This window comes from Taudactylus pleione, unplaced genomic scaffold, assembly GCF_031769625.1.
Source record: "Taudactylus pleione unplaced genomic scaffold, aTauple2 ptg000016l, whole genome shotgun sequence".
Taxonomy (NCBI): Eukaryota; Metazoa; Chordata; class Amphibia; order Anura; family Myobatrachidae; genus Taudactylus; species Taudactylus pleione.
This window is the reverse complement of record NW_028284418.1, coordinates 27,175,112-27,200,315: the sequence shown is the minus strand read 5'-3', so window position 1 is coordinate 27,200,315 and position 25,204 is coordinate 27,175,112. Positions and strand designations below refer to the sequence as shown.

At 43.1% G+C, this 25,204-nt stretch overlaps 1 protein-coding gene across 1 annotated transcript in view; it reads left to right on the top strand.

Annotated features, from left to right (window-relative positions):
• The window catches only part of SYNGR2 (synaptogyrin 2), a 36,114-nt gene extending 11,588 nt beyond the window's left edge, over window positions 1–24,526 (top strand). Inside the window, exons 3-4 of the mRNA XM_088475283.1 lie at window positions 10,128–10,267; window positions 23,064–24,526. Of these exons, the coding sequence (XP_088331409.1) occupies window positions 10,128–10,267; window positions 23,064–23,258 (335 nt within the window). The 3' untranslated portion in view covers window positions 23,259–24,526. The remainder of the gene's footprint in view (window positions 1–10,127; window positions 10,268–23,063) is intronic.
• The last annotated feature ends 678 nt before the right edge of the window (window positions 24,527–25,204 follow it).

The window sequence follows — 25,204 nt, the reverse complement described above, 5'->3', positions numbered from 1 at the left end:
ATTCTACTCTCTCTGTGGGACCATCGTGGGTGTTTTAGACATGGCGCCTCTGCAGAACAATTGTGCAAGGCAGCGACTTGGTCTTCGGTCCACACTTTCATCAAATCCTATGCATTTGATACTTTTGCCTCCCAGGATGCTTCCTTTGGGCGGCGGATTCTCCTTTCTGCTTAGGAGCGTCCCTACGCTTAAGAGAACCGCTTTAGGACATCCCCCAAGGTAGTTCCTATGGACCCTTAAGAAAATAAGAGTTATGGTATAACCTATAGTTTTAACTTTTTTTTTTTTTTTTTTGTTCTTCGAGGTCTACAGGGCACCCACCCTGGCGCATCTGACCTCCAGTTGGGATCTGTTCTTTTATTTTTGTGTCACTGATTTCCCTCTTCATTTTTGAGTTTCTTGTGTACATTGTACTTCCTTCTCCACTGGCCGTCTCTTGCCGTAAGGCTTGTTTACAAATTGAATGGCTGGGGGTGGGGTATATAGGGAGGAGACCCTATGCATGCTGGAAGCTTGAAAGCTGTAGCTGTTTGGTGCACTGGCTTACTCCAACTACATACACAACCCCCTCACCCCCGTGCAAATTTTTGGCAAAAAAAAAGTTGAAAATGGGGTTAGTGCATCGAGTCTGGTTTTTCGGGGGGGCCGTATGGATGCGACAAGTGTTTAAGTGTTTTAAACATCGTATGTGGCCGAAGCAGGCGCGGTTTGGTTGTTTTTTTTTTAAATCGTTTATTAGAATTAGAGGTAAACAACAGCACAATCCGGTGTCACAATAGATATATTATTCAAAAACAATTATATATAGTCGTATAGAAAGAATATACCGGTGACATCACAATAGAAAAAATACTTCAGTTAAGATAATAATTTTCTCAATTTCAAATTAAGTATTCATAACAGCATTGGTAAGATGTGGTAAAAATTAAAAGTTCAATCAGAGGATATTTGGAATGAAGGGAAAGTATAAAGGGTAAAGGAGGAGGGGGGAAGTATGTAAGCGAGTAGGGACAACATGGCGTAAAATAATAAATGAAAACATGAAACCATCGGAAGTAGATAAAGGGGGTGTGGTTCATGAAAGATCTGGAAGAGGAATTGCCTGGGAGGAGTACCAGAGTGACCAGATTGAATGAAATTTATGCACTGAGTTATTTAAGAGGCTGGTAGTATACTCCATTTTAGAAACAAACCAGATTCTATTTAAAAGTTCTGGTTCAGATGGGGTATTATTTTTTCCAGTTGCTTGCTAGTTGGCATTTGGCTGCACAGGAGATGTGGATAATTAATTTGTTAACATCTTTGGAAACCTGGTCAACCGGGACACAGAGTAAAATGTTGGCGGGGGAAAGGGAGATAGGCAGGGTAACAACAGATGATATGAGGGAACAGACCATATTCCAGAATGGTACTATTTTTGGGCATGACCACCAAATATGGAAAAATGTGCCGACATGACCACATTGCCTCTAGCACAAGTTAGAGGTGTTGGGGTACATATGATGGAGGCGTTCCGGGACTAAATACCATCTGGTGAATACGTTATGAATTTTCTTTGATTGCCACACTAATGGAGCATTTAGAAATAGTAAGATATATTGTCTCCCAGACGTCATCGGCCAATGGGTATACCAAATCTGCCTCCCATGCTGAGAGAGAGAGAGAGAGAGACTTTCTCTGCGTCCACAGCAGGCACAAGAGAAGGAAGTTGATGATTATTTATATAGTGAATAATGTCCACTGTTCGCCTAGTATTATCAAGTGCCTGCCTGGACGGAACAAAGGCCGCCTGATCTGGATGGATAAGGTTGGGTAAAAGGGGATTAAGTCTGTTTGCCCGGATCTTGGCGAAGATTTTTAAGTCTGCATTGAGTAATGAAATGGGTCGATAATTAGAGGTGAAGAGTGGATCCTTATCTGGTTTGGGAATGACCGTGATGGTAGCTCTAGTGGTAGAGGGGTGAAAAGTTTCACCATTCAAAATCTGGTTAAACATTTCAGTGAGTTGTGGAATTACAGAAGCTTGGAATGTTTTGTAATAGGATAATGGGAATCCATCAGGGCCAGGTGCTATAGATGGTTTTTGAGTTTTCAGGGCATTACAAGTTTCCTCTTCTGTAATGGGAAGTCCAAGTGTTCCCGACATTTGTTGATCAATACGGGGAAGATCACATGAGGATAAATCTACAGTTTGAGACTCAACATTGGGGTCGGGCTGGCCGATCCAGAAAGATTGTATAAGTGGCTATAATAGGTCTTAAAAATAGCATTTATGGCAACTGGGTTGTATTGAGATTCCCCATTGTCATCCTTAAGGGTTTGAATGGCAGATCTAGCTTTCCGGGATTTTAATCTATTGGCTAGTAGAGAGTCCGCCTTATTACTTTTTTCATAGAAATGCTGATTAAGCCAGCGGAGGGATTTCTCAGTTTTTTTCCGCCAGAAAGGCGTTAAGATCGCTTTTAACTGAGGTAATTTTTTTTTTTTATAAATGCGGGAAGAAGGATTGTTTTTGTGAGAGGTTTCTAATCTTTGAACTTCTTCTTCAGTCAAATGAGCTAATTGAAGTTTATTAGTCTTATTTCTATAGGAGGCATAGCTAATTATACGTCCGCGTATGACCGATTTGTGGGCTTCCCAAACCAAAGGTGAACAGGGGGAATTTGCTTTATTAACCACTTGCCTGGCATGGTCGTATCAGATACGACCATACCAGACTGGGCTTTCCCTGACGTGGTCATATCTAATACGACCAGTCAGGAAAGCTCTGTGGGCAGCTGCTGGAAAATAATTTTCTAGCAGCAGCCAATCACAGAGGGACCTCCTGGTCCCTCTGCACACTGTCCCTCCCCGTGGCCTGGCTGATCACTGCTAGCAGTGATCGGACAGCCCAACGAAGGCGCACCCACCCCCGACAGCAGCCCGGCGGCTGCTGACTGCGGCAGAGAAGGCAGCGCTGATAGCACTGTCCTTCTCTCCCACCTCTGGAGAGCAGAGCCCCACTAATATATATATATATATATATATATATATATATATATATATATATATTATAATACAGCAAAGCCCTAGGTGTGTGTGTGTGTGTGTGTGTGTGTGTGTATATATATATATATATATATATATATATATATATATATATATATATATATATATATATATATACACACATGGATATATACATATACTGTGTATATGTATGCATACATACATAGTGTGTGTGGAGCCCCAACCGATGTCAATCGATAGATTCAACCATCGATAGAAACAATCGGCCATCGATGGTACAGCTGTCAATGACCAGAACTACAGTATACCATAAAAATGTAAATTTTTATGGTATATGGTGTTTGCAAAAAAAAAATTGTGTTGCATTCGTTTTAAAAAGATGTTGTTGACCTAATTCAATCATAAAAAAAAAAAAAAAAAAAAAAAAACTACAATTTCGGAGTGGTTTTTGGAAAAAAAATTTGTCAGTTAAGTGGTTAATAATAGAAAAATAATCGGCCAGTGCAGATCCAATATTTTTCTTGGAATTGGGATATCTTCAGTAGTGTTTTATTTAAGCGCCAGGAATGTTTAGATATAGGTGTATCTAAGAGATTGAGAGCAATTGTAAGAATAGAATGGTCCGACCATGTATTGGGTAGAATAAAGGAATCGATTAGATGTTCTGAAAATTGAGTGCAACAGAGAAATAGATCAATTCTAGAATAGGTTTGATGAGGGGGGGGGAAAAAAAAGTGTGTAGTCGTGAGAGGAGGGATTAAATGCACGCCAAGCGTCGAAGTCCTGATTCTCGTAAATGTTTATTAAGAGATTTATTTAGTTGACTTGTCTGGGGACGGTTTGGAGAGTGCGATTTATCTAGGACTGGATTGAGGACAGCGTTAAAGTCCCCACCTACAATGAGTAGGTTTAGAGTTGAAAAAAATGAATTGAAGAAGGAAATTTGGTTTGTGTTAGGAGCATATATATTAGCTATCGTTAAATCTAAATGTCCCAATTTACCTGTTATAATAATGAACCTGCCGTCTGTGTCGGTAAAGACAGAGTCTTGAACAAAGGGTAGTTTATTGTTGATTAGTACAGCTACACCGTTGTGTTTAGTCGAGCTGGAGGAATAAAACACATTTGAGAAATGTTTAGATTGAAGAGACGGGTGAGAGGAGGCACGAAAGTGGGTTTCCTGTAGGAGTATAAGGCCAGCTTTAAGGCCACGAATTGAGCAAAATAATAATGATCGCTTCTGAGGTGTATTAAGACCCTTGACGTTCATGGAAGCGAAGGTCAGAGGCATTTCGACGGATTTTTAAAAAACAAGACTAGGTTTGGAGGGAAAGTAAATGGACGTTGGGTCCCGCCTCGCCTAAAGGGTAGGGGGGGGGGAGAAAAGAAGAAGAGGAGAGAAAAAACAAAAGGGGGCAGGTAATGGAGAAGACCGGTTATGAAATCCCTGAGTCCAGCGGAGGATAACACACACAGAGATTAGGACTTAAGAGTCCAGAGAGGTTTAAGAAACCAAATTTCTATAACCTCTAGAAAATATGAAAATAATAAACATAAAAAAAAACAAAGGAAATCAGACAATAGAGAATTTTAGTATACAAAATATTCACTGGTTAAATGTAGGTGAATCTGAACAAAATTAAATTTAGATGGAACCCTCTGGGTGTGTTCTAAAAGTAATGAATATATGGTAAGGCCTATATTGTATTAGTAAAAACATACAATTATTATATATAATCCAACAATAAGAACTTCAAGAACCATAAAATGAGATATTGGCTGTGAAAGGAAGCTAGAGTAATTTTAAAAGAGCTATATAACTTTTTCCAGAATATTTGGTAAATGACCGATGAACAACCTGTGGATAAACAACAACATATAGGTAGGGAAACAAAAACATCATGGCGTATAAATTTTGAAATAATAATAGTCTATATTAGCAAAAAGGACATAGATCGTTTTGGGTATTGATAGAAGAGCGGGAGACAAAGATCCAAGGCAATAGGTATGACTAAATAGGATTCATGTAAAATAACAAGATCTATGAGACTAGTATTTGTTTTTTCTCGATGAAGGAAAGGTTTAAGTGTTGTCATTAGTTGAATGAGGAGGGGGTCCAGATTCTTCAAGGTGAGTCAGCAAGTCTTTACCCTCTCTAGGATCTCAGACAATTGTTTTGCCATGTAGATCGATAATAAGCTTAAAAGGGAACCGCCAGCGGTATCGAATTCCACGATCACATAGAGCCCTTGTTAGTTCTCTTCGTTTGATTGTGGTAGTTGCAATGTCTTGATAGAAATGAAGTTTGGCATTCTCGTATAGAATGTGAGGTTTGCCTCGGGTTGGGGTTAGGATAGATTCTTTATCTTTGAAACTAAGAAATCTTATAATGACATCTCTCGGGGAATCGCCCTCCCGAGGTTTGGGTCTGAGTGCTCTGTGTGCTCGTTCCAGAGGCATATGACGAGAGCCTAAATCCGGGAGAATAAATGAGAACATCTTATTTAGGTAGGGCTCCAGAGATTCTGAGGTTATTGATTCTGGTACATTACAAATACGTAGATTATTTCTTCTTTCACGGTTCTCAAGATCTTCGTTTTTCGTGCGAAGATCAGAAAGTTCTTGAGCTATATGATCTAGGTCTTTGTGGGTCTCAGACTGAGCTTTATGAAGAAGATCCTGACGTGATTCCAGTTTAGACATTCTAGAGGCCAGGGAGGAGATGTTTGATTTAATAGATGAAACTGCCTTGTCAAGTTTGGTCTCCGAGGAATCTTTAAAATCAGTAATTAGTGACCTTAGGGTTAGGATATCGTCCTTGGTAGAGAGGGCAGGGGAAGAGGATCTATCTTCATCTTGAAACGGAAGTGAGGGAGAAGTAGGATTTTGCGGTTGTGACATTGTCGTTTTTCGTGAAATGTTGAGCGATATCGCCACTTGGTTTCTTGGTTCTCTTATTGGATCTGTTCATGGCGGTAAAGGCTAAGGCAATTCACCGTCTGAGAGAGGTCAGAGAGATGGTTAAGGTTATAAGGCCAGTGATTAGACTCTCAGAGGGTATGAAATCTGGTGTTTAGGGAGCCATAAGCGAGGTGTGAAGATATCAAATGCAGCTGTTAAAGAGTGACATAATTGTACAAATAGAGAGATTATAACAAATTGCCACAAGAGGGAGCCAGAACCTCAGTAATGGAAGCAAATGATTTCGATATAGCAGTAAATTGAGGCACTTTTTTTCTATTTTTCTCCCTCTTTTCTCTCTCATCTCTCTCCCTCCCCCTCTCCTGAGGGTTTTAATATGGTCTAGTTAGTTGTTCTTGGTTTTTGTTTGTATTATATGACCAGCAATATAATAAAAGAACAATGCTTTTATTCTGCAGTCTATTGGGACTGATTGTTTAGACCTCTGTGGTATGAAGGATCACAGGGGACATCAGCTGCGACATCAAATATGAAAGCCTATGTGGGGCTTATCAGTATTGGTTGCAAAACGGGCACCACATGGTTTGCAGGGCTGCAATATGGACTGAGAGGCACTTTGAGTGGAATAGCCCTCAGCTCCAATATCCCGGGGTGGGTGAGTGAGTGAGCCCGAGCTGGGCACCAGTAAGAGCACCTGACCCTCACCTAATAGCAGCACTGCAGCAGTAAAGCCACTGAGAGTCACCAAGAGTGAGTCAGCCACCCGTGAGGTCAAACTCCGGACAGAATCGCCACTGGGCTGGGGAAATGTGCAGGGAAAATGGTTTCCTCCCGCGGTATTGATCGCAGGTATCTCAGGGGGCCCTTTGGGGACACATACGGCCTCACATGGAGTCTCCGTCAGCGGGCAATGGTCCGGAGATTGTAAGGGGAGAGTGGCCCTGTCAGCTGGCCCAGCAGGGAGTCCGGTCCACCAGAGGTGAGTGTCGCCAGCGGGAGGATCTGTAGGGGGCAGGAGGCGATGTGCCCGCAAACCACAGCGAGTTAGCTAGGAGCGGGCAGCGGGAGTCCCGGACGCGGAAGCGTCAGGTGCCGGCTGCAGCACACGGCGAGGGGGGAGGATGGAGACGCGGCTGTGAGTTCCTGCGGCGTCCACGAGCAGGGAAGCCGGTCACCTCGTCGGCGGTGCAGGTTCAGTCATGGATGCCGCTCCAGGTAAGGTGTGCGGGGAGACTCTTGGTTTGTTTTTTATGTTTGTTTTTAAAACCGTTAAAGAAATTCCTGCTGCGGTAACTTACAAAGTTTAAAATACTTGTCACAACCATACTGCCCCCCCCCCCCGAAAAACCAGACCCAATACTTAAACCCGTTTTCAACTTTTTTCCCCGCCAAAGTATGCAAATTTTTGTGGTAATTTATCATTAGGGGGGGTCCAAAGGGCTCTGAAAGAAATCCCCATATTTTTAGGCAAAAATAGGGATTTTGCATTTGTTGTTTTCTCCAGGTCCGAGATGGAGAAAACTTAACTCCTGTTTCTCACTATAAAAATGCAGAAAATATCGCTGGTGTGATTAAAATCGGCCAATCTTATCGCCGCTAATTGAATACGGCTCACAGCCTGTAAAGTGACAGGAGCTGATTGGTACATTATCTCCGTCCACTTTCTTTCTAGCGCCCTTGATGAGATTGTGTATTGCAGAAAACGAATAAATGTATCCTTTTTTTCAGACTTTATGAATCCTTTATATTGGAACTGAAGACTGCATTTAAACTCTCTGCATTTAAAGACACAGAATCATTAGAAATTTCTGTCTATATACTGTGTGGGAGGTTCAGGTTTTATACAGGAAAAAAAGTTTAAAACTCGCTTTAATTAAGAAAAAAAACAAATTTTGCCCCCACACAATAATCTTGATGACCTTACTCATTTGTCATGAATGTATGAAAACAATTCATGATATTCCCAGATCTTTATACACTTGGAAATTATAACTTATGCTATTAGATATTAGAATCTCTATATTTTACAATTTGGAGTAGAAGAAATATCCTATAACTTCAGTAAACTCAAATATTAAGTTCCAGCTTGATAATGTATTAAGAGAATTGTATAAAAGTGATACAGTATATTATGCTAATTTTTAATACTCTCTCCATGTATATCGATATTTGACAACTCTCCAGTTTTATTAATTATATACAGTCAGGTGCATAAATATTGGGACATTGACAGAAATTTCATATTTTGGCCTCTATTCACCACCACAATGGCTTTGAAATGAAACAAACAAGATGTGCTTTAACTGCAGACTTTCAGATTAAATTTGAGGGTAATTACATCTAAATCAGGTGAACGGTGTAGGAATTACAACGGTTTCTATATGTGCCTCCCACTTTTTAAGGGGCCAAAAGTAATGGGACTATCAACTCAAAAGCTATTTCATGGACAGGTGTGGGCTATTACCTCGTTATTTCATTATCAATTAAGCAGGTAAAAGGTCTGGAGTTGATTCTAGGTGTGACAGCTCTTTGGATCTCATATTGAGAGTCGACAGCAACTATCAGTGAAGCAAGCCATCATTAGGCTAAAAAATCAAAACAAACCCATCAGAGAGATAGCAAAAACATTAGGTGTGGCCAAATCAACTGTTTGGAACATTTTAAAAAGAAGGAAAGCATCGGAGAGCTCAGCAACACCAAAAGACTCGGAAGACCACGCAAAACAACTGTGGTGGATGACAGAAGAATTATTTCCCTGGTGAAGAAAAACCCCTTCACAACAGTTGGCCAAATCAAGAACACTCTCCAGGAGGTAGGTGTATATGTGTCAAAGTCAACAATCAAGAGAAGACTTCACAAGAGTGAATATAGAGGGTTCACCACAAGATGTGAACCATTGGTGAGCCACAAAAACAGGAAGACAAGATTAGAGTTTGCCAAACAACATCTAAAAAAGCCATTACAGTTCTGGAACAACATCCTATGGACAGATGAGACAAAGATCAACTTGTACCAGAGTGATGAGAAGAGTATGGAGAAGGAAAGGAACTGCTCATGATCCAAAACATACCACCTCATCAGTGAAGCATGGTGGTGGTAGTGTCATGGCGTGGGCATGTATGGCTGCCAATGGAACTGGTTCCCTTGTATTTATTGATGATGTGACTGCTGACAAAAGCAGCAGAATGAATTCTGAAGTGTTTTGGGCAATATATGCTCATATTCAATCAAATGCTTTAGAACTCATTAGACGGCGCTTCACAGTGCAGATGGACAATGACCTGAAGCATACTGCAAAAGCAACCAAAGAGTTTTTTAAGGCTAAAAAGTGGAATGTTATGCAATGGCCAAGTCAATCCCCTGACCTGAATCCGATTGAGCATGCATTTCACTTGATGAAGACAAAACTGAAGGGAAAATGCCCCAAGAACAAGCAGGAACTGAAGACATTTGCAGTAGAGGCCTGGCAGAGCATCACCAGGGATGAAACCCAGCGTTTGGTGATATCTATGCATTCCAGACTTCAGGCTGTAATTGTCTGCAAAGGATTTGCAGCAAAGTATTACAAAGTGAAAGTTAGATTTAGGATTGTTTAGTTTGTCCCATTACTTTTGGCCCCTTAAAAAGTGGGAGGCACATATAGAAACCGTTGTAATTCCTACACTGTTCACCTGATTTGGATGTAATTACCCTCAAATGAAATCTGAAAGTCTGCAGTTAAAGCACATCTTTTTTGTTTCATTTCAAAGCCATTGTGGTGGTAAATAGAGGCCAAAATATGAAAATTCTGTCAATGTCCCAATATTTATGCACCTGACTGTGTATGATTTTCCTACATAGAAATAGTAGTGCCTCCATTTAATAGAAGATCTTCCTTTTTTTTTTTTTTTTTTTCAAATTTTAATCTGTTATCCAGATGTGCACCTTACACAATCCAAATTAATAACTTGTGGCCATATTACATTCTGGAATTGGAGAAAGATTTTATTTATGCAGATTCGCTTTAGGCTAATGCCTCAACCCTCAGTACACACATCCACTAATGGATTCCCCGTTATGCAAAGAACTGTTATCTTCTGTCCTCCTAATTTACATCTTGATGTATGCGACTACTTGCTGGATTTGTCTTGTTTTAAGGTCCAACATGGTAATTGGGAGCTCTCTAACATGTACTCTCCATTACTGTGTTGCTTCAGGCATTTGGAGTTTCTTGTGGTTTGTGGGATTCTGCTTCCTGGCCAATCAGTGGGCATGGACCGACACTAAACTATTTGTGACTGGTTTCGACAGTGCCAGATCAGCCATTGCATTCAGCTTTTTTTCCATCCTCTCCTGGGTAAGTTAAGACATGAATACATAAGTCCACTCATTCCAAGGAATTGTCTAGCATGCCATGCTTCAAAAGAAGCAAATGCCTAGCTTGGCGCAGTGCAGCATAAAAGTGTGTGAAAGATTAGAAAATAAAGTGTATCCTGCTTTTATTAAATATTTTATTTTTGAAAGAACACAAATGATAAATACAAAGTATAGACATGTAGTGAAGGACAGTGTGTACAAGGACCACCATTTTAAGTGAAGAAGCGGGAAGAATGTATAACCTCCAATACCAGTCAGAAGTTTTAGAACTCCCTCGTTTTTATTAAAATTAATACAGTTTGATGCCTTAGTGTACTCAGAAATTAAAGCATAGGACAATAAACTATTGGAGTTAAAAAAAGGAAATTTATAGAATCTTTTCGTCTCACAATTTTTTTTTTTTTTATAGAAGTGTCATATTTACAGACATCGTAATGAACAATAATACAAATGTTCATAAAAAAAAAAAAAGGAAAGCAATGATCACAATAGTTATACACCATTTGCACTATTGTACATCATCTAAACAGCAAAAAGGGGAACCAGTAGGTTCTATTTATATATGAAATAATTGCCATATAAAGTAAATTAGAATAGTACAACAAATCATTAGAAAGACGACATAGAAAAAATAAATTGATAGCTCGCCACCCTCTCCAGTCTCACAAAATTTTGTCTGAATTTTGACTCCTCAACGTAGCCACCTTTTGTAGATATAACCACAGACACACTAGTGGCATTATTTCTACAATGGAAATCAAATATTATTCATGAAATTGTTCCCAACATTGTTGCAGCAGTTCCCGCAAAATGTTCTGTAGTGGTGGGTTGCTTTCTCCCTTCTATACAGATCATCCCAAACCAACTCAATACGGTTTATGGGCTCCAATTAGAAAATTGAAGAGACATAACCCCTTTAGCACTTGCTACCATCTTGTTCTTTACCTTGAATATAGTTCTGACATAGCCTGGCGGTAACGTTTTAGGTCATTTTCTTGCTGTAGGATGAACCTTTGACCAACTAAGCATAGCCCAGTGGTCATTTAATGGTGCTGCAAAATGTTGTGGTTACTCTTTTTGGTTCAGGGTGCAAATGACTGCGCATGTCACATCAAAAGAGCCCCAGATCACCACTGTTCCTCCTCCATGTTTGATAGTTGGTGTTGCAGGAGTTTATTTACTAAGCAGCGGACCTCCAGACGTGTTTAAGACCAAAATTTACAAGTGCTATGCTTTTAATAGCAAAACATGGGGTGTTTTGCTATTAAAAGCAGTGCCCTTTTAAATTTTGGACTTAACTGCTGATTACTGGCGTGATTATTACAAGCCGCCACTGAGACTGAGGAGCCACTCTTTCGCCTACTTGTTCGCGGACAAAGACCATCTGTGATTAACCAAAGATTTCAGAATTTAATTCTTAGGTCCTTTCTAAGACTTTCTTCCAGTCTTCAGTAGTCTGCTGGAGTCCTTCATGGCCCAGGCAAACCTCTCTCTCATTGCTACAGAACAGCTGTTATTTCTTAACCCATTACTACTTCCATGAAAAAATACCATTTTTTTTTTTTTTTTTTTTTTTTTTTTAAACTGTGAAATTTACATTATTTGATTTTGCTAACCAAAATGTTTTATTTTATTTCAACCACTAGCAGATTACCACTTACCTTGGTACCATTTCAGGTTATTCACTGGTATTAAATTGCTTACATTTTACTTAAAACTGGAAAAATTAGGGTGTTTTTAAAACTTTTGACTGGTAGAGTAGTTGAGGTCAGACAGTAACAACTCACAGAGAAGGTTCTTGAAGGTAGGGGTAGGAACTGGAGGGGGAGAAGTGGAAGGGATCACAGAATGGACATAGCGTAAAGTGTGAAATAATATATGAAGCAGAGGCTGTTCATCAAATTGAGTCCTGGTTAAGGGGTGGGATCTGATTATTTGTAAGTAAAATGGTTGCAGTGTCAGGACTCTTGGAAGAGGTATGGGTAAAAGAGAGGTCTGGGGTCACAGCCATTGATTCAGCAGCTGCTATGATATAAGGAACCAATTTTGTTGAGTGCTTCAAAAGGCCATGGGTCCTTAAGGATCTGAGCTTCTGTAAGTCTGGATTTTGTCTCAAAATAGGGATACTTTAGGACATGTCCACCAAATATGATAGAATGTTCCCTTGTGGCCTCTTCCCCTCCAGCAGATCGGGTCCACTGAGTAAACGTTCAGACTATCTGGAGTATAATACAGTGATCATAAATGTAGTAAGCATTTTACGTTGATACGTGTTGAGATCAAGTGGTATACTCTTTCCCTGACCTCCTGTCATGTATACTCACCCAGAGGCAGACTGAGGTCTGACACCCACTCCAGCTCATAACAGCATGTTCTAGATTGATGAAATGTTGCCTTTTCCAAGAGGGTGGCGGAGACAGGTTTTTCAAAAACTTAATGAATGACCAGCAAGGTGTGGAGGAGGGAATGAACAAAGTAATATGAAAATTTACACTCGAAATGTCAACACTGATTGTTGACACTGACCCCATCAAAATAGACAATCGAAATATAGACCTGCATATATTTAGAATGTCTATATGACCATAAATAGTTTAAAATGTAAAAAAAAAAAAAAAAGCCCATCACCAATATCAGCTGTGGCCCTCTGAGCCTGGGCTGGTATTGTAAAATGGGGGGGGGGGAAATGGTGTGAGGGTTCCCCCATTTTCCAATAACCAGCATCAGGCAGGGAGGCACAGTGTGGGGTCCTGCTGCCATAACGATAACACAAACTGGTCACTCCGGGGCTGAAATCCCACAGAAAGTCGGGTCCCCCATACTGAGGGACAACCAACCCTGGGCTGAAAGTTCTTCCTCTCACCCCTTGGGCTTTGGATAGGTGACAAAATAATTCAGTGCTTAATAAGTCCCAGTAAGCCTGCCTTGGCATGATGGCACTATTAGAACCACAAGTGCTAGCATGCCTGGACATTAAGGACCCGCTGGGGCTGTAGTCCCACCTGTAATGAAAATATTAAAATAAAGACGAGAAGCTTAGAGTACTGTATACCTTTTATTAAAAAAGTAACTCTCCCACACAGTCCTCCTTCACCAATTTAATATTCACAAAATACAGGAATATTGTCCCCTTCGGTCCATGAAGGGGGTGTGGATCATTAGGTCTACATTGTCTAGATGGACAATGTTTGGGTAGTCAATGGAAGATAGACAGGCAATAGATAGACAGCGACTGAAGGTCGACACACTAAAGGTTGACTTGGTCAGAAGGTTGACTGGCAGTAGGTCGACACTCATAGTCAAAAGGTCGACTTTTTTTTTTCATACCTGTCGACCTTGTTACTAGTCAACCCTCAGACCCTGTCTATCTTCCATTGTCTAGATAGACAATGTAGACCTAATGAACGGATACCCCATGTAGACATCCCGGGATTTTGGCAAAATGACATACTGTTTCTATGGAGAGTCCTGTACCGAAAGACAGGGTCGCTCCATTGAAGTGAATGGGGAAATGCTGGTTGCCTGAGAGTGTCACCGTCCCTCTATCATACTTTTAGTAAACATTAACTGGATAACAGCACTTGTGACTTTTGTGCCACAATATTAAATAAACTTGACCACTTGTGAATTACCAAATTTGACACAGATTCTGTTGTAAGGCAGGAATATTCAAAACATGGCAATTTTGCTGATGGATTGGAAAAATATGCAACACACCAAAAAATAAATAGCTAATCATAATTTGGTACATATAGATAAATTTGCCCCTTGGTCCTAGTTGAGAGCAGAAAAATTCTCAGCCGTGAAGGCTGGCAAAAGTGTTTATAATTAAAGGTGTCACTGTCTGACACCTGTGATTAATTGGAGATGCATCTCAAAACAAATTTGTTCTATGAACATCATTGCTGCTAAGTATCAGTGGGACTTGTCCTAAGCAATGCAGGGGTTTAAATGGAACTGGGAAAATTTGTTAAGTCTCACCCTTTTATATTGTGGTCGTTTGGGCCGAGTAGGGGGTGGGGTTTGATCATATCATCATGTAGGGGCTGTTATGTCATAAGCCCTGTGCCTTCTAGGAAAATCAATGCAGACCATCAAGCCAGGAAATAAGGGAAAGATCATTAAAAGTGCTCTGTCTCCTACATTCAGGCACCCACAAACCCAGGGCCACTCTTGTTTGAAAGAGGTAAGTTCCCCCCCCCCTTTCAAATAATGTGGTACATTAGTGCTTGTGAGCTTGGGTATTACCATACAATATTAACCTACTCTACAGAAATACTATTAGAGCCAGAAAATTGTGAGGATACTTAACATGTAGTGATTCTCCCCCCTCCCGGTGATCTCCAGAAAATTACATCATGTACCACAGAAAGCATTAGGAAATCCAGAGATAGGGTTTCCTAATGCCAAGATCTACACAATCACACCAACATCAGCACAGAGGTTATCTCCTTTGCTGTGGTTAGTTGCCTATTTTCCAAAATGGTATAACATTATTCCTGCACATATTTGTAGGAAAGTATACTGTGTGTAGGTACTGCATGAATAATTACTGTTACTATCCCCAAAAAATTACTTATGGTGAGAACTAGGGTCCACCGGGAGACCTTGGGGTGTAGGTGATGGCTTGGACATCTCGGCACCACGCAGTTAATTTTCAGCTCCCAGGATGCACCCCGGCCACTCTACCTATACCCCGCCTTTGAGCCAGAGGCACCTTAGTTCGTAACAAGCCAAAGGCCGGAGGAGCATAAGAGATGGAAGGAAGTCTGGAGCACACAAGAATCACATTCTCACAAAGTAGGAGACGGAAAACCGGTGATCAGAGCGAAGCCCATCTGAAGCCAGGTGAGTCAGGGTGGGTGCCCTGTGGACCCTATGGATTTCAAAGAGTTAACAAAAGGTAAATTCTTACCATAACTCTCATTTTCCTCTTCAGGGTCTATAGGCTTCACAGGTGCTCATTTTACTCTGTCTGTGGGTCCTTCGTGGGCAGCTCGCCGTGGCGCCTCGGCTGTTCAGCTCTGCAAGGTGGCCTTCTGTCCAGACCTTTCTGAGGTCTTATGTCTTTGATACCTTTGCTTCCCAGGATGCTTCCTTTGGGCGCTGGATTCTCCTCTCAGCTCAGGAGCCCTTAAGAGGACTGCTTTGAGACATCCCCAAGGTCTCCCAGCAGTTACAGAAGGCGGAACAGGAAGGCCTTCCTGAGTGTAATCCTTCGAGATCGGCATACGAAGCCATCTAGCCAATGTCTGTTTATTGGCTGGCCAGTACAAACAAGGAGTCTGATTGCGGAAGGGAGCTGGTCCGGTCCACATAAATCCTGAGGGCACGAACCACATACAAGGCTTCACCTGCCAAGAGGCCTGGCGATTGTAAAGCCGGGACTACAATTTCCTCATTAATTTGGAAACTAGAAACAACCTTCATAAGAAACCCAGGGCGAAATTGAAGCGCTGCCCTGTCCTGGTGAAAAATCAGAAAGGGGGAGCAACAGAGCGCCCCTAAATCTGACACTCTTCTGGCGGAAGCTATGGCCAGGAAAGAGTCTTAGCTGTCAACCATTTGAGGTCCAATGGTTCAAATGGAGGGCCTGAAGGACCACAGCCAAATCCCAAGGAGCCACTGGAGGGAGAAAGGGGGGCTGAATTCGAAGGATACCCTGCATGAATGTGCAAATGTCCGATAAAGGCGCAATCCTCCATTGAAACCAAACTGACAGGGCAGAGACATGCACCTTCAGTGAGGCCAGGCGGAGACCGAGATCCAAACCCGCTTGGAGGAAAGCCAAAACACCAAAGGATCATAACCTCTGGGACGACACCACTGAAAATAGGTATGCAATTCTCTGTGGTAGATCTGTGCAGAGGCTGGCTTCCGCGCTCTGAGCATAGTGTTCACTACAGAGCTGGAGAATCCTTTGGACCTGAGTAGGGATGTCTCAAGAGCCACACCGTCAAAGACAGATGACCCAGAGCCTGGTAAAGGCAAGGACCCTGAGACAACAGGTCCGGACAATGAGGCAACAGCCACGGAACTTCTATGGAGAAACTCCGAAGATCTGAGTACCAATGACGTCGAAGCCATGCTGGAGCCACCAGCAGGACCGTGCCTCCGTCTTGCTTGAACTTCCTTAGAACTCGAGGAAGAAGGGAAACTGGAGGAAACAGATTCGCAAACTGGAATGTCCACTTGACTGACAGAGCGTCTACTAAGAGAGAAAAACGGGGAAGGGAAAAGAGGGGGTTGGAATTCACTGCACCGATCTTAAGTAGAACTGAATAAATATAATGTATTGTGGTTGCTATAGCCACCTCTAAAGGGTAATTGAATACAATAATGCTGATAGTAATTAGGATGGTGGTGCTACCCAGAGTAAATATGTAGGAATCAGAAAAAGGGAGGTATTTGTTCTTAGAACTTCAACCAAGGAACTCCTTGGGGTGCACTCTAATAGCTGGAGTCACATGAATAAACCATAACATTTATTAAATATCTGCAATAAACTAGGTATAGAAAAGACTGACATACATACCAATCTTTATCTGGGTTATTACAACCGAAACCCCCCTTTTTTGTCAGATAAAGATTGGTATCTCTGTCAGTCTTTTTGGTATGTCAACATTTTATTAAATATCTGCAATAAACTAGGTATAAAAAAAGACTATGGGGGTCATTCAGATCCGGTTGCAAGCACCGATGTGCTCGCAACCGGGTCGATGGGTAGCCCTGCGCATGCGCAAGCCCCGGAGCGAGAGAGAAACTCTCTTGCTCCGGAGCTCGCTACAACAGGGGCAGCTGTCGATGTTGATCGACAGCTCACCCCTGTTTGTAGGCGGGCTGGGGGGGTGGTTTCCAAAACGGAGGCGTTCCTTAATGAACGCCTACCGTTTTGTGGGTGGCCGCACTGACATCAGTGATGTCAGTGGGGAACTTCTTGCTCCATCAGAGCAGAAAGCTCCCTGGGGCTTGCGAATGCCCAGACCCAACCTTAGGGTCTGGTCGCAAGCCCCGATGGTCGCAATGGTCATCACCATCGCAACCACCACCCTGGTCGCTAGCTAAGCTGTGGGTGCTAACCCACAGCTTAGCTTGCGACCAGGAGACTGCACCAAAAAACAAGCGCCCGCCCTCATTCAGCGAGAGCGATTGCTCCTTGCGACCGCCTCTGAATGAGATCCTATGTTTTATTCATGTGACTCCAGCTATTAGAGTGTACCCACAAAGAGTTCCTTTGTTGAAGTTCTAAGAACTAATGCCTCCCTTTTTTCGTCTACTAAGAGAGTCTTGGCAACTCTTGTCCTGTACCTGTACACAGGCAGCTTGTGGTTGTGGCTGGAGGCCATCCGGTCCACCGGAGCTGAAACACTTCTTGGTGAAGAGACCATTCCCTGGGATGCACGTCGTGACGGCTGAGGAAGTCTGCTTCCCAATTGAGCACTCCTGGTATGAACACCGCTGAAATGGCTTGGAGATTACCTTCTGCTCAAGTTAGAATGCGTGAAACCTCCTTCATCTCTGCCTGACTTCGTGTACCTCCTTGATGGTTGATGTAAGCCACAGTTGTGGCGTTGTCTGACTGACTGAACTTGCATGGGTTTCCCGTGAAATATGTGACTGGTCAGCTGGAGGGCCCTGAAGACAGCCTGTAGTTCCAATATGTTGATTGGAAGAGCATATTCTTCCTGAGTCCAATGACCCTGAAAAGAGTGCGGGCTGGATACCGCGCCCCACCCCGAAGACTGGCATCTGTTGTCAGGATTACCGAGTCTGGGATCCAAAAGGGGCGTCCTCTGGTGAGATGATCTGTCTGCAGCCACCAGGATAGACAGACGCACCTCCTGGGGAGAGCACCATCGTCTGTGCCTTTTTATCCAATGAGGCAATCCTTCCCATCTGTAGAGGATCAGTCTTTCCAAAGGTCTGGAATGAAACTGAGCATACTCCACCATGTCGACACCATAGACCCCAGGACCTGCATTGCTGAGTTTGACACCCGGCGACTGTGGAGACATTTGCGTACTCGCGTCTGCAAACTGGAAGTTTTGTCTGCTGTTGGAAAGATCCTCTGCTGTTGAGAATCCAACAGGTCACCCAAATGGAGCATCCTCTGGGACAACTTTTTCTAATTGATTTAACCATCCATGTGTCTGAAGAACTGAAATCGTTAGCTGCAGATGGTGGTGGAGTACCTCCAGAGACCTTTGGTAACAACGGGTCGTCATCCATGTATGGTAGCAGTTGGACACCCTGTGCCCGCTGATGGGCCGCCATAATAGCATAACTTTCTACTGCACCACAGGTGTTTACCAGAGGCCAAAATGTAGAGCCCGATACTGGAAATGTTGTTGCTGAAGAGCAAACCGGAGATAACGCTGGTGAAAGGAAGCGATCGGTACATGTAGGTACGCATCCTGAAAATCCAGCGATACCATAAAATTCCCAGGTTCCATAGCCAGTATGATGGAGCGTCAGGTTTCCATCCTGAACCAAGGTACTCTGAGGAATTTGTTCAGGGATTTCAGATTGAGGATAGGCCGATGGGATTCGTTCGGCTTCTGAACCAGAAAGAGAGTAGAGTAGTAACCTGTCCCCCTCTGAGATAAAGGGACCGGTACTATGACCCCTGCTTGGAGCAAGGACCAAATGACTTTCTGGATATGTAAGGCCTTGTCCTTGTGCAGAAAATTGGTGGGGAGGCCTTTTGCGAAATGAGGGTGTACCCATGAGAGACCACTTCTTTTACCCAAGTGTCCGTGGTGGTGTGACACCAGCACTGGGCAAACTGAAGAAGTCTGTCTCCCACCCTGGGATCTTCCAGAAGGAGGCCCGTCCCGTCAGGCTGAAGGCTTGTCTTCGGACTTGGAAGCAGGACGTCTGGTACTCCATGCCTGCTTTTCGGGATTGGCAGTCTTTTTGGGACTGACTGTCTAGGAAAGGACTGGAAAAGACTAGGCCGAGGCCTTGGAGCAGATGATGCTGAAGGCAGAAACACGGACTTAGCGGCTGCTAACACGTCCACAATCTTGTCCAAGTTGGGCCCATACAAGATTTCACCATTGTAAGGTAAGCATTCTAATCCTTTCTTAGAATCAGCGTCCGCTCTCCATGAGCGTTGCCACAAGGAACGGCGAGCCGACACAACAGCAGCTGAGAATTTGGAAGTCAAGAGACTGACATCCAAAGCAGCTTCTCCAATATATGCTGCTGCATCATGGAGATTACCAACCAGCGTTACCTGATCTCTGGAAACATTTGTAGGAGAAGTGTCTGCCCAAAATTCCATAGCCTTGGCCACCCATGAGTTAGCCATAGACTGCCGAGCGGCTGCTCCCGACAGAGAATAAATCGATTTAAGACAATCTTCCACCTTCCTATCCATAGGATATTTTAGGGAAGATATGGAGGGCATGGGCATGTAGCACTCTTTAATTAAGCGTGTGACATGAGAATCCACCGCAGGGGGTGATTCCCATTTAGTACAGTGTTCCTCTGGAAAAGGGGTAACAGTAGACCAGGCGATTGTCATGCCGCCGCCATATGATCCACTAACTGATCTGATAACGGTTACTTCTGCAGAATTTCCTTTTTCTTTGAACAGAGCATGTTTGGACCGAGAAGCTGGCCGTTCTTCTTCCTTAATGACTAGGGCAGAACGGACACCTCGTATAAGAGCAGGAATATTAACCTTAGACCGTGTCTCCACCTGCTGCGGAGGGGAGTCAGAAGCATCCACAATTTTCCCATCAGATGACATTTCAGACTCAGTACGTAGTGTGGACTGAGATGACTGCCAATGACGTTTTGGATGGCTTAAGGGGTTTTTCACCCTGCAGCATGGCCTGGAGTGCAGTAGAGGTGGCCGCCAGGATCTGTACTGAGGTACAGAGAATCTACCCAGGGTGGAGGCACATGCATGGCTGTAATCTGCTGAGGCAATCCCTGTGAGGGAATAACAGGCTGCTGAGTAAACCTCATAGGAGAGAAAACCGCTAGTACCGCCAAACGTTCCACAATGGATGTCAGGACCTGAGAAAAGGAAGGCCAAGGGGGTTCCTGCATGGTGACCGAGACATTAGAAGGGCCAGGAGGATTATAACACATAATTCCATCCTGTACCATCTCCCTCTCCATTAATCCTGCAGTGCATGACAGCAGGATGGGCGCAGAAATGTGCACATTATTCTCATTTACAGACATAGGCCCTCATTCAGAGCCACTCGCTATTTGCGGTCGTTCGTTCTAAAACTAGGGGTGGCTATTCAAATGACCTGTTTGCGGTCTGTTCACGTCTCTATGTCTGAACGAGCGAACAAAACTTGCGTTCGTTTTTTGGAAAAATACACCCCCTGGCCGCTCGCATCCTACGTCATGTCCGCTATTTATTAGATTAATCGAGTACATCAACAAGGGTATGAACTGCTCGCTATTCTTGGGGTTGGTGTTTGCTACCACAATTTTGCGAGCAGTTCTGACTATAAAATAACCCAGTGACTTGGTCCATGACGCTGCTGTTTTAAATATGCACACCCATAAAACGCCCGTTTTGACCTTTAAGCACGCCTGCGTTCTGATCTCCACTCCCCGTTTTCAAGCTCCTTCCCCTGTTACCACCCACATACGCCTCTTTCTGTCACTCAAAATAGCAGGCATTCGCTATTTTGCGAGCACATGAATTTCGGCTGCACTGACTGGTTAGCGCATGCGTATAACGATCCGTACGCATGCGCAGTTGGGCTAACATCGCTCGGAACGAACAAGCGGCCGCTTACGAGCAGCTCTGAATCAGGCCCATAGTGCCATTTTGTGTGCTTATTTCTCTTATACTGAGTATAATGCAACCCCTGACTATTTCAGATACCAGCAGGAAGACAAAATACAGTTCCTGACTAATGCTTTAAGGAAAGCTGCAGGAACATAGGCTCAAATATGGCAAAGTGCAAGCGCACACAGTGTGTGACAAACCACACAAATATATATAATTAATAATGTGAGGTATTAGAAACACCCTGACAACACCTTGTACTGTTAGGGCATTTTAGAAAAAGAAAAGGTATAGTAATATGCTGACAGTATAAGAGAGAAGCACAGACAGACAGTGCTAGTTCAAGTCACATGTAGTTTAGAAAACACCTGCACTATGGCACTACAAATCAACTACACAGACTCAGTGTCTGGTAGGCTATAGTGCTACATACACTGACCAAGGGGTGAGGTATGTAGGGGGGACTGGATTTTGCAATGTCCTGAGAGACCTGCGACTAGCCACTTGAAGTAAAGTGGCTGCTGGAGACCTCAGAGAGGGCATGTCCAGAGGAGAGCAGCTCAGTGAAATCAGACCTCCTGGGAAAGGCTCACTGAGCTGAGGGGAGGAGCTCCTAAAACAGGGAAGGCTGCCTCCCCTGCCTGGTTATTAACCTCCGGGATGCCGGTTCCCACACAGTTTATGTCCCTGGTGGTCCAGTGGAGCGCAATGGCTGGCGCCTGCGTCCACCCCCGGGACCTCTGGTCTGACCCCCTGAGCTCGGAGGTATTGACTGCCGCTCACTGTGACCCATCTTACCTGTATCCCCATGACCTCCAGCTGTCCGCCGAGAGACCCAGATCAGTAATGGGGTCGAGGCCCAAAGGGGTGGCAGAGTGCAGCGCAGACGCGGTGTACACTCAGTATAAAGAAAATATAAATAAAAATCAAAAGTTGAAGGGCTGCTAGATAGCCCCCTGCATCTACAGTGACCCGACTTTGGCTGGGCACCAATCGAAACTAAGGTGTTTCTAGCTCGGGGTATAGAGAGAGAGGCTCGGTGCATCCTGGGATCTGAAAATTAACTGTGTGGTGCCTGGATGTCCAAGCCATCACCTACACCCCAAGGTCTCCCTGTGGAGCCTATGGACCCTGAAGAAGAAAGAGCCTGAATATGCACCTGTCACATGGAGGCATCCAGTTTAGGTCATAAGGAATTAATGCCATCACTGAGGCATGGGGCAGGCTGTATCGGGTGTGGTATGTTTGGACCACGTCAATATACAGCATGTCAACACTGATAAAAGGTCCCTGGTGGTCTAGTGGTGGCTTACCAGGTCCGGCGATGACTTCCAGTCCAGTGTATCCTGCAGAGTTACCGGCAGTGAGTATATCCCTAAACTTTCGCGGCGGCAGGCTCACCATCCAGTCCCCATGGAATGTCGACATTTCGCATATTGATATACTGCAGATGCTGACATGTTCAATGTCAGCACACTTCAACGATGTCAAAATCATAACTGTCAACATTGAAAGTATCTTCATTATGACTACATCCCAGTTGTAGCACATGTGGAGATTTTGGAAGTTGTCTAAACTTGCTAAATTGGGTTGTACAGTAGGATTTATTTAAGATATTTATTGAATTATTCAATATATGTATAAAATAATGCAATATCTGTCACCCCTTCCCCCTGCTGTTAATCTGTCCTTCAGATCACCCACTGTCGTGCACTGCTAAAGTCCCCTGTGGAGACATTCCCTATAATCCTGCCTGATTTATTTACATAAATATAGGTTCAGCTATCGCCTCAATAGTAGGGTATTGGTCTACTGTAAGAACACTGCTCTACATGGTTGGTAATGTAAATATGTTTCATAGGAGGGCTGACATTTGTCCCTTTTACAGAAGCTTGTGCAAGTAAGGAATGAGAAATGCTTATAATGTAGTTGAACGGTCAGTGTTTTGAGCTTTTATATGGAATAGGAAAAAGATCTTGTCTGTAACACTGTTTCCAACCTGTTTTCACAGTTCCCACTTGCAACTTTAGCCTTTAAGAGGTACAAGCTGGGGGTGGATGATTTCAACACAAACTACACGGATCCCGGTCTGGACACTGCACCTCCATATTCCAGCTACCCTGACGCTGTCACTGATAACTACCAGCGACCACCATTCACACAAAACCCAGAAACAGAAGATGGCTATAAACCACCAACATACTGAGTAGACCCAAATCCATCCAGAGCTGTATAGACACAATCATATGGCTGCTCCACCAGAAGCTACGGGCACTGACTGTCAAATCAATGGCCACGGAGCCTAGCTGTGCTCCATGTTTCCAGTGTGCCCCTTTTTTTTTTTTTTTTTTTTTTTTTTTTTTTATTCACTGCAGTGTTCCAGCAGCCTGATGTTTGTTCTCATGGCAGACGGTGATACCTTGCCTCCTGTTTTGTGTCATTGCCACACCTCTGTATGTGTGAGATCATACACATGTTAAGTGCATGTTCAACTATTTTGTTTTCATTTTTGATTCACTCTATACATGGCTATAGATAGGGGTCTCTTCGCACTAGTGGCTAGGTTTAACCTGCAATTGATCACTGGATATTTATATTATACCGTCTGTCGACACACAACCATGCTGTAACCAGAATTCATAAGATTGCAGCCACTCCAGTAACCTAGAGCAAAGCATGGTGGTGGGATTCTTAGGAAATTGCACTAAAGTGCAGTTTTCAATTATAAATTGTAGTATAGTTAAATATTCTAACATTGTTTTTTTTTTTTTTTAAATTCCCAAAGATTAGTTTTGTATTAACCATATGCACAACAACACAATCTTTAAGTAGGATTCACTTGTGTATATTGAAGTGAAAGATTAGAATATGGATGATTTTCTAAAATGTTACTGCTAGCTTAACTATTCTATCCTTGTTTGCCAATAAACCAGTGGTTCCCAAACTTTCCTACAGCACAATACACTGCATTTTTTCACAGCAGCCTTATGCCAAAGTTTCTTAATGAGAAATTCAGCAAAAAATAATTAAATTGTGCTTATCCGTCATCCATAGGTTCAGTTATGTGGTGGTGGACAGGTTTGCGCTTTCTTGCTCTATAGGCTAAACCAGTGGTGGCTGCCAATCACATTGACCATAAATAATTTGTTTTGGTCCTGGACCACCAACCCAGGTGCCTAGTTTGAGCACCACTGCCATAAACCATTGTATAGAAAAGTATATTTACTTTCATATAACCACTGCCTTTTAAATACTGCCAAACTATTACTGGTGTGGGAGCCTCAATTTGGTGCAGAAAGGATGGTGTCTACACCACTTTGCTGCAAGAGGTGGCTGTTCACATTTAAAGCTGTTATTTTCTGTTTTGTATTGTTTAGAGATGTAATCACATTCTGGTGCTGGGGAGGTTGAAAACAAGTTGCACTTACTGCATGGCACAGGTTGGAATTTCAATAAAGATTTTTATTCACCATAGTAACATTCTTTAAATCTGACTTAGTCTTGTAAACCTATTAGCCCATCATAAAATCATTTTATTATAAAGTATTGTTAAATATTGCATAACAAATAAGGTCATGGTTGAGTGTTTATTTTGCATCAGTATCAGTTGCCCTCTAGGTGTAGTTCTTTATTAAAAAATAAGAGATCTGTTAAGACCTTACCTTTGTTATCTCTATTTCTACGAAGTTCATAGGGATCCCCAGGAGACCTTGGGGTATAGGTTGATGACATCAGTCGTCGAGCACCTCAATAGTTACATTTGCACCGGGCTCCTCTCCTATACCCCGCCCCCATGCCAAGGCACCTCCGTTTCGTAACAAGCCAGTGGCCGGAGGAGACAAGGAAGAAATTCTGGAACACTCAAGTATCACATTCTCACATAGAGGAGACTGAAAACCACTGACCAGAACACAGCCCATCTGCAGGATAGGGCGGGAGGCCTGTGGATCCCTATGGACTTCGTAGAAATAGAGATAAGAGATATGGTAAGACCTTACCTTTGTTATTGTCTACTGCAAGGTCCATAGGGCTCCACAGGAGACCTTGGGGATGTCCCAAAGCAGTCTCCTTAAGGGTGGGGACGCTCCTGTACAGAAAGGAGAATCCGCCGCCTGAAGGAAGCATCCTGAGAGGCAAAGGTATCAAATGCAT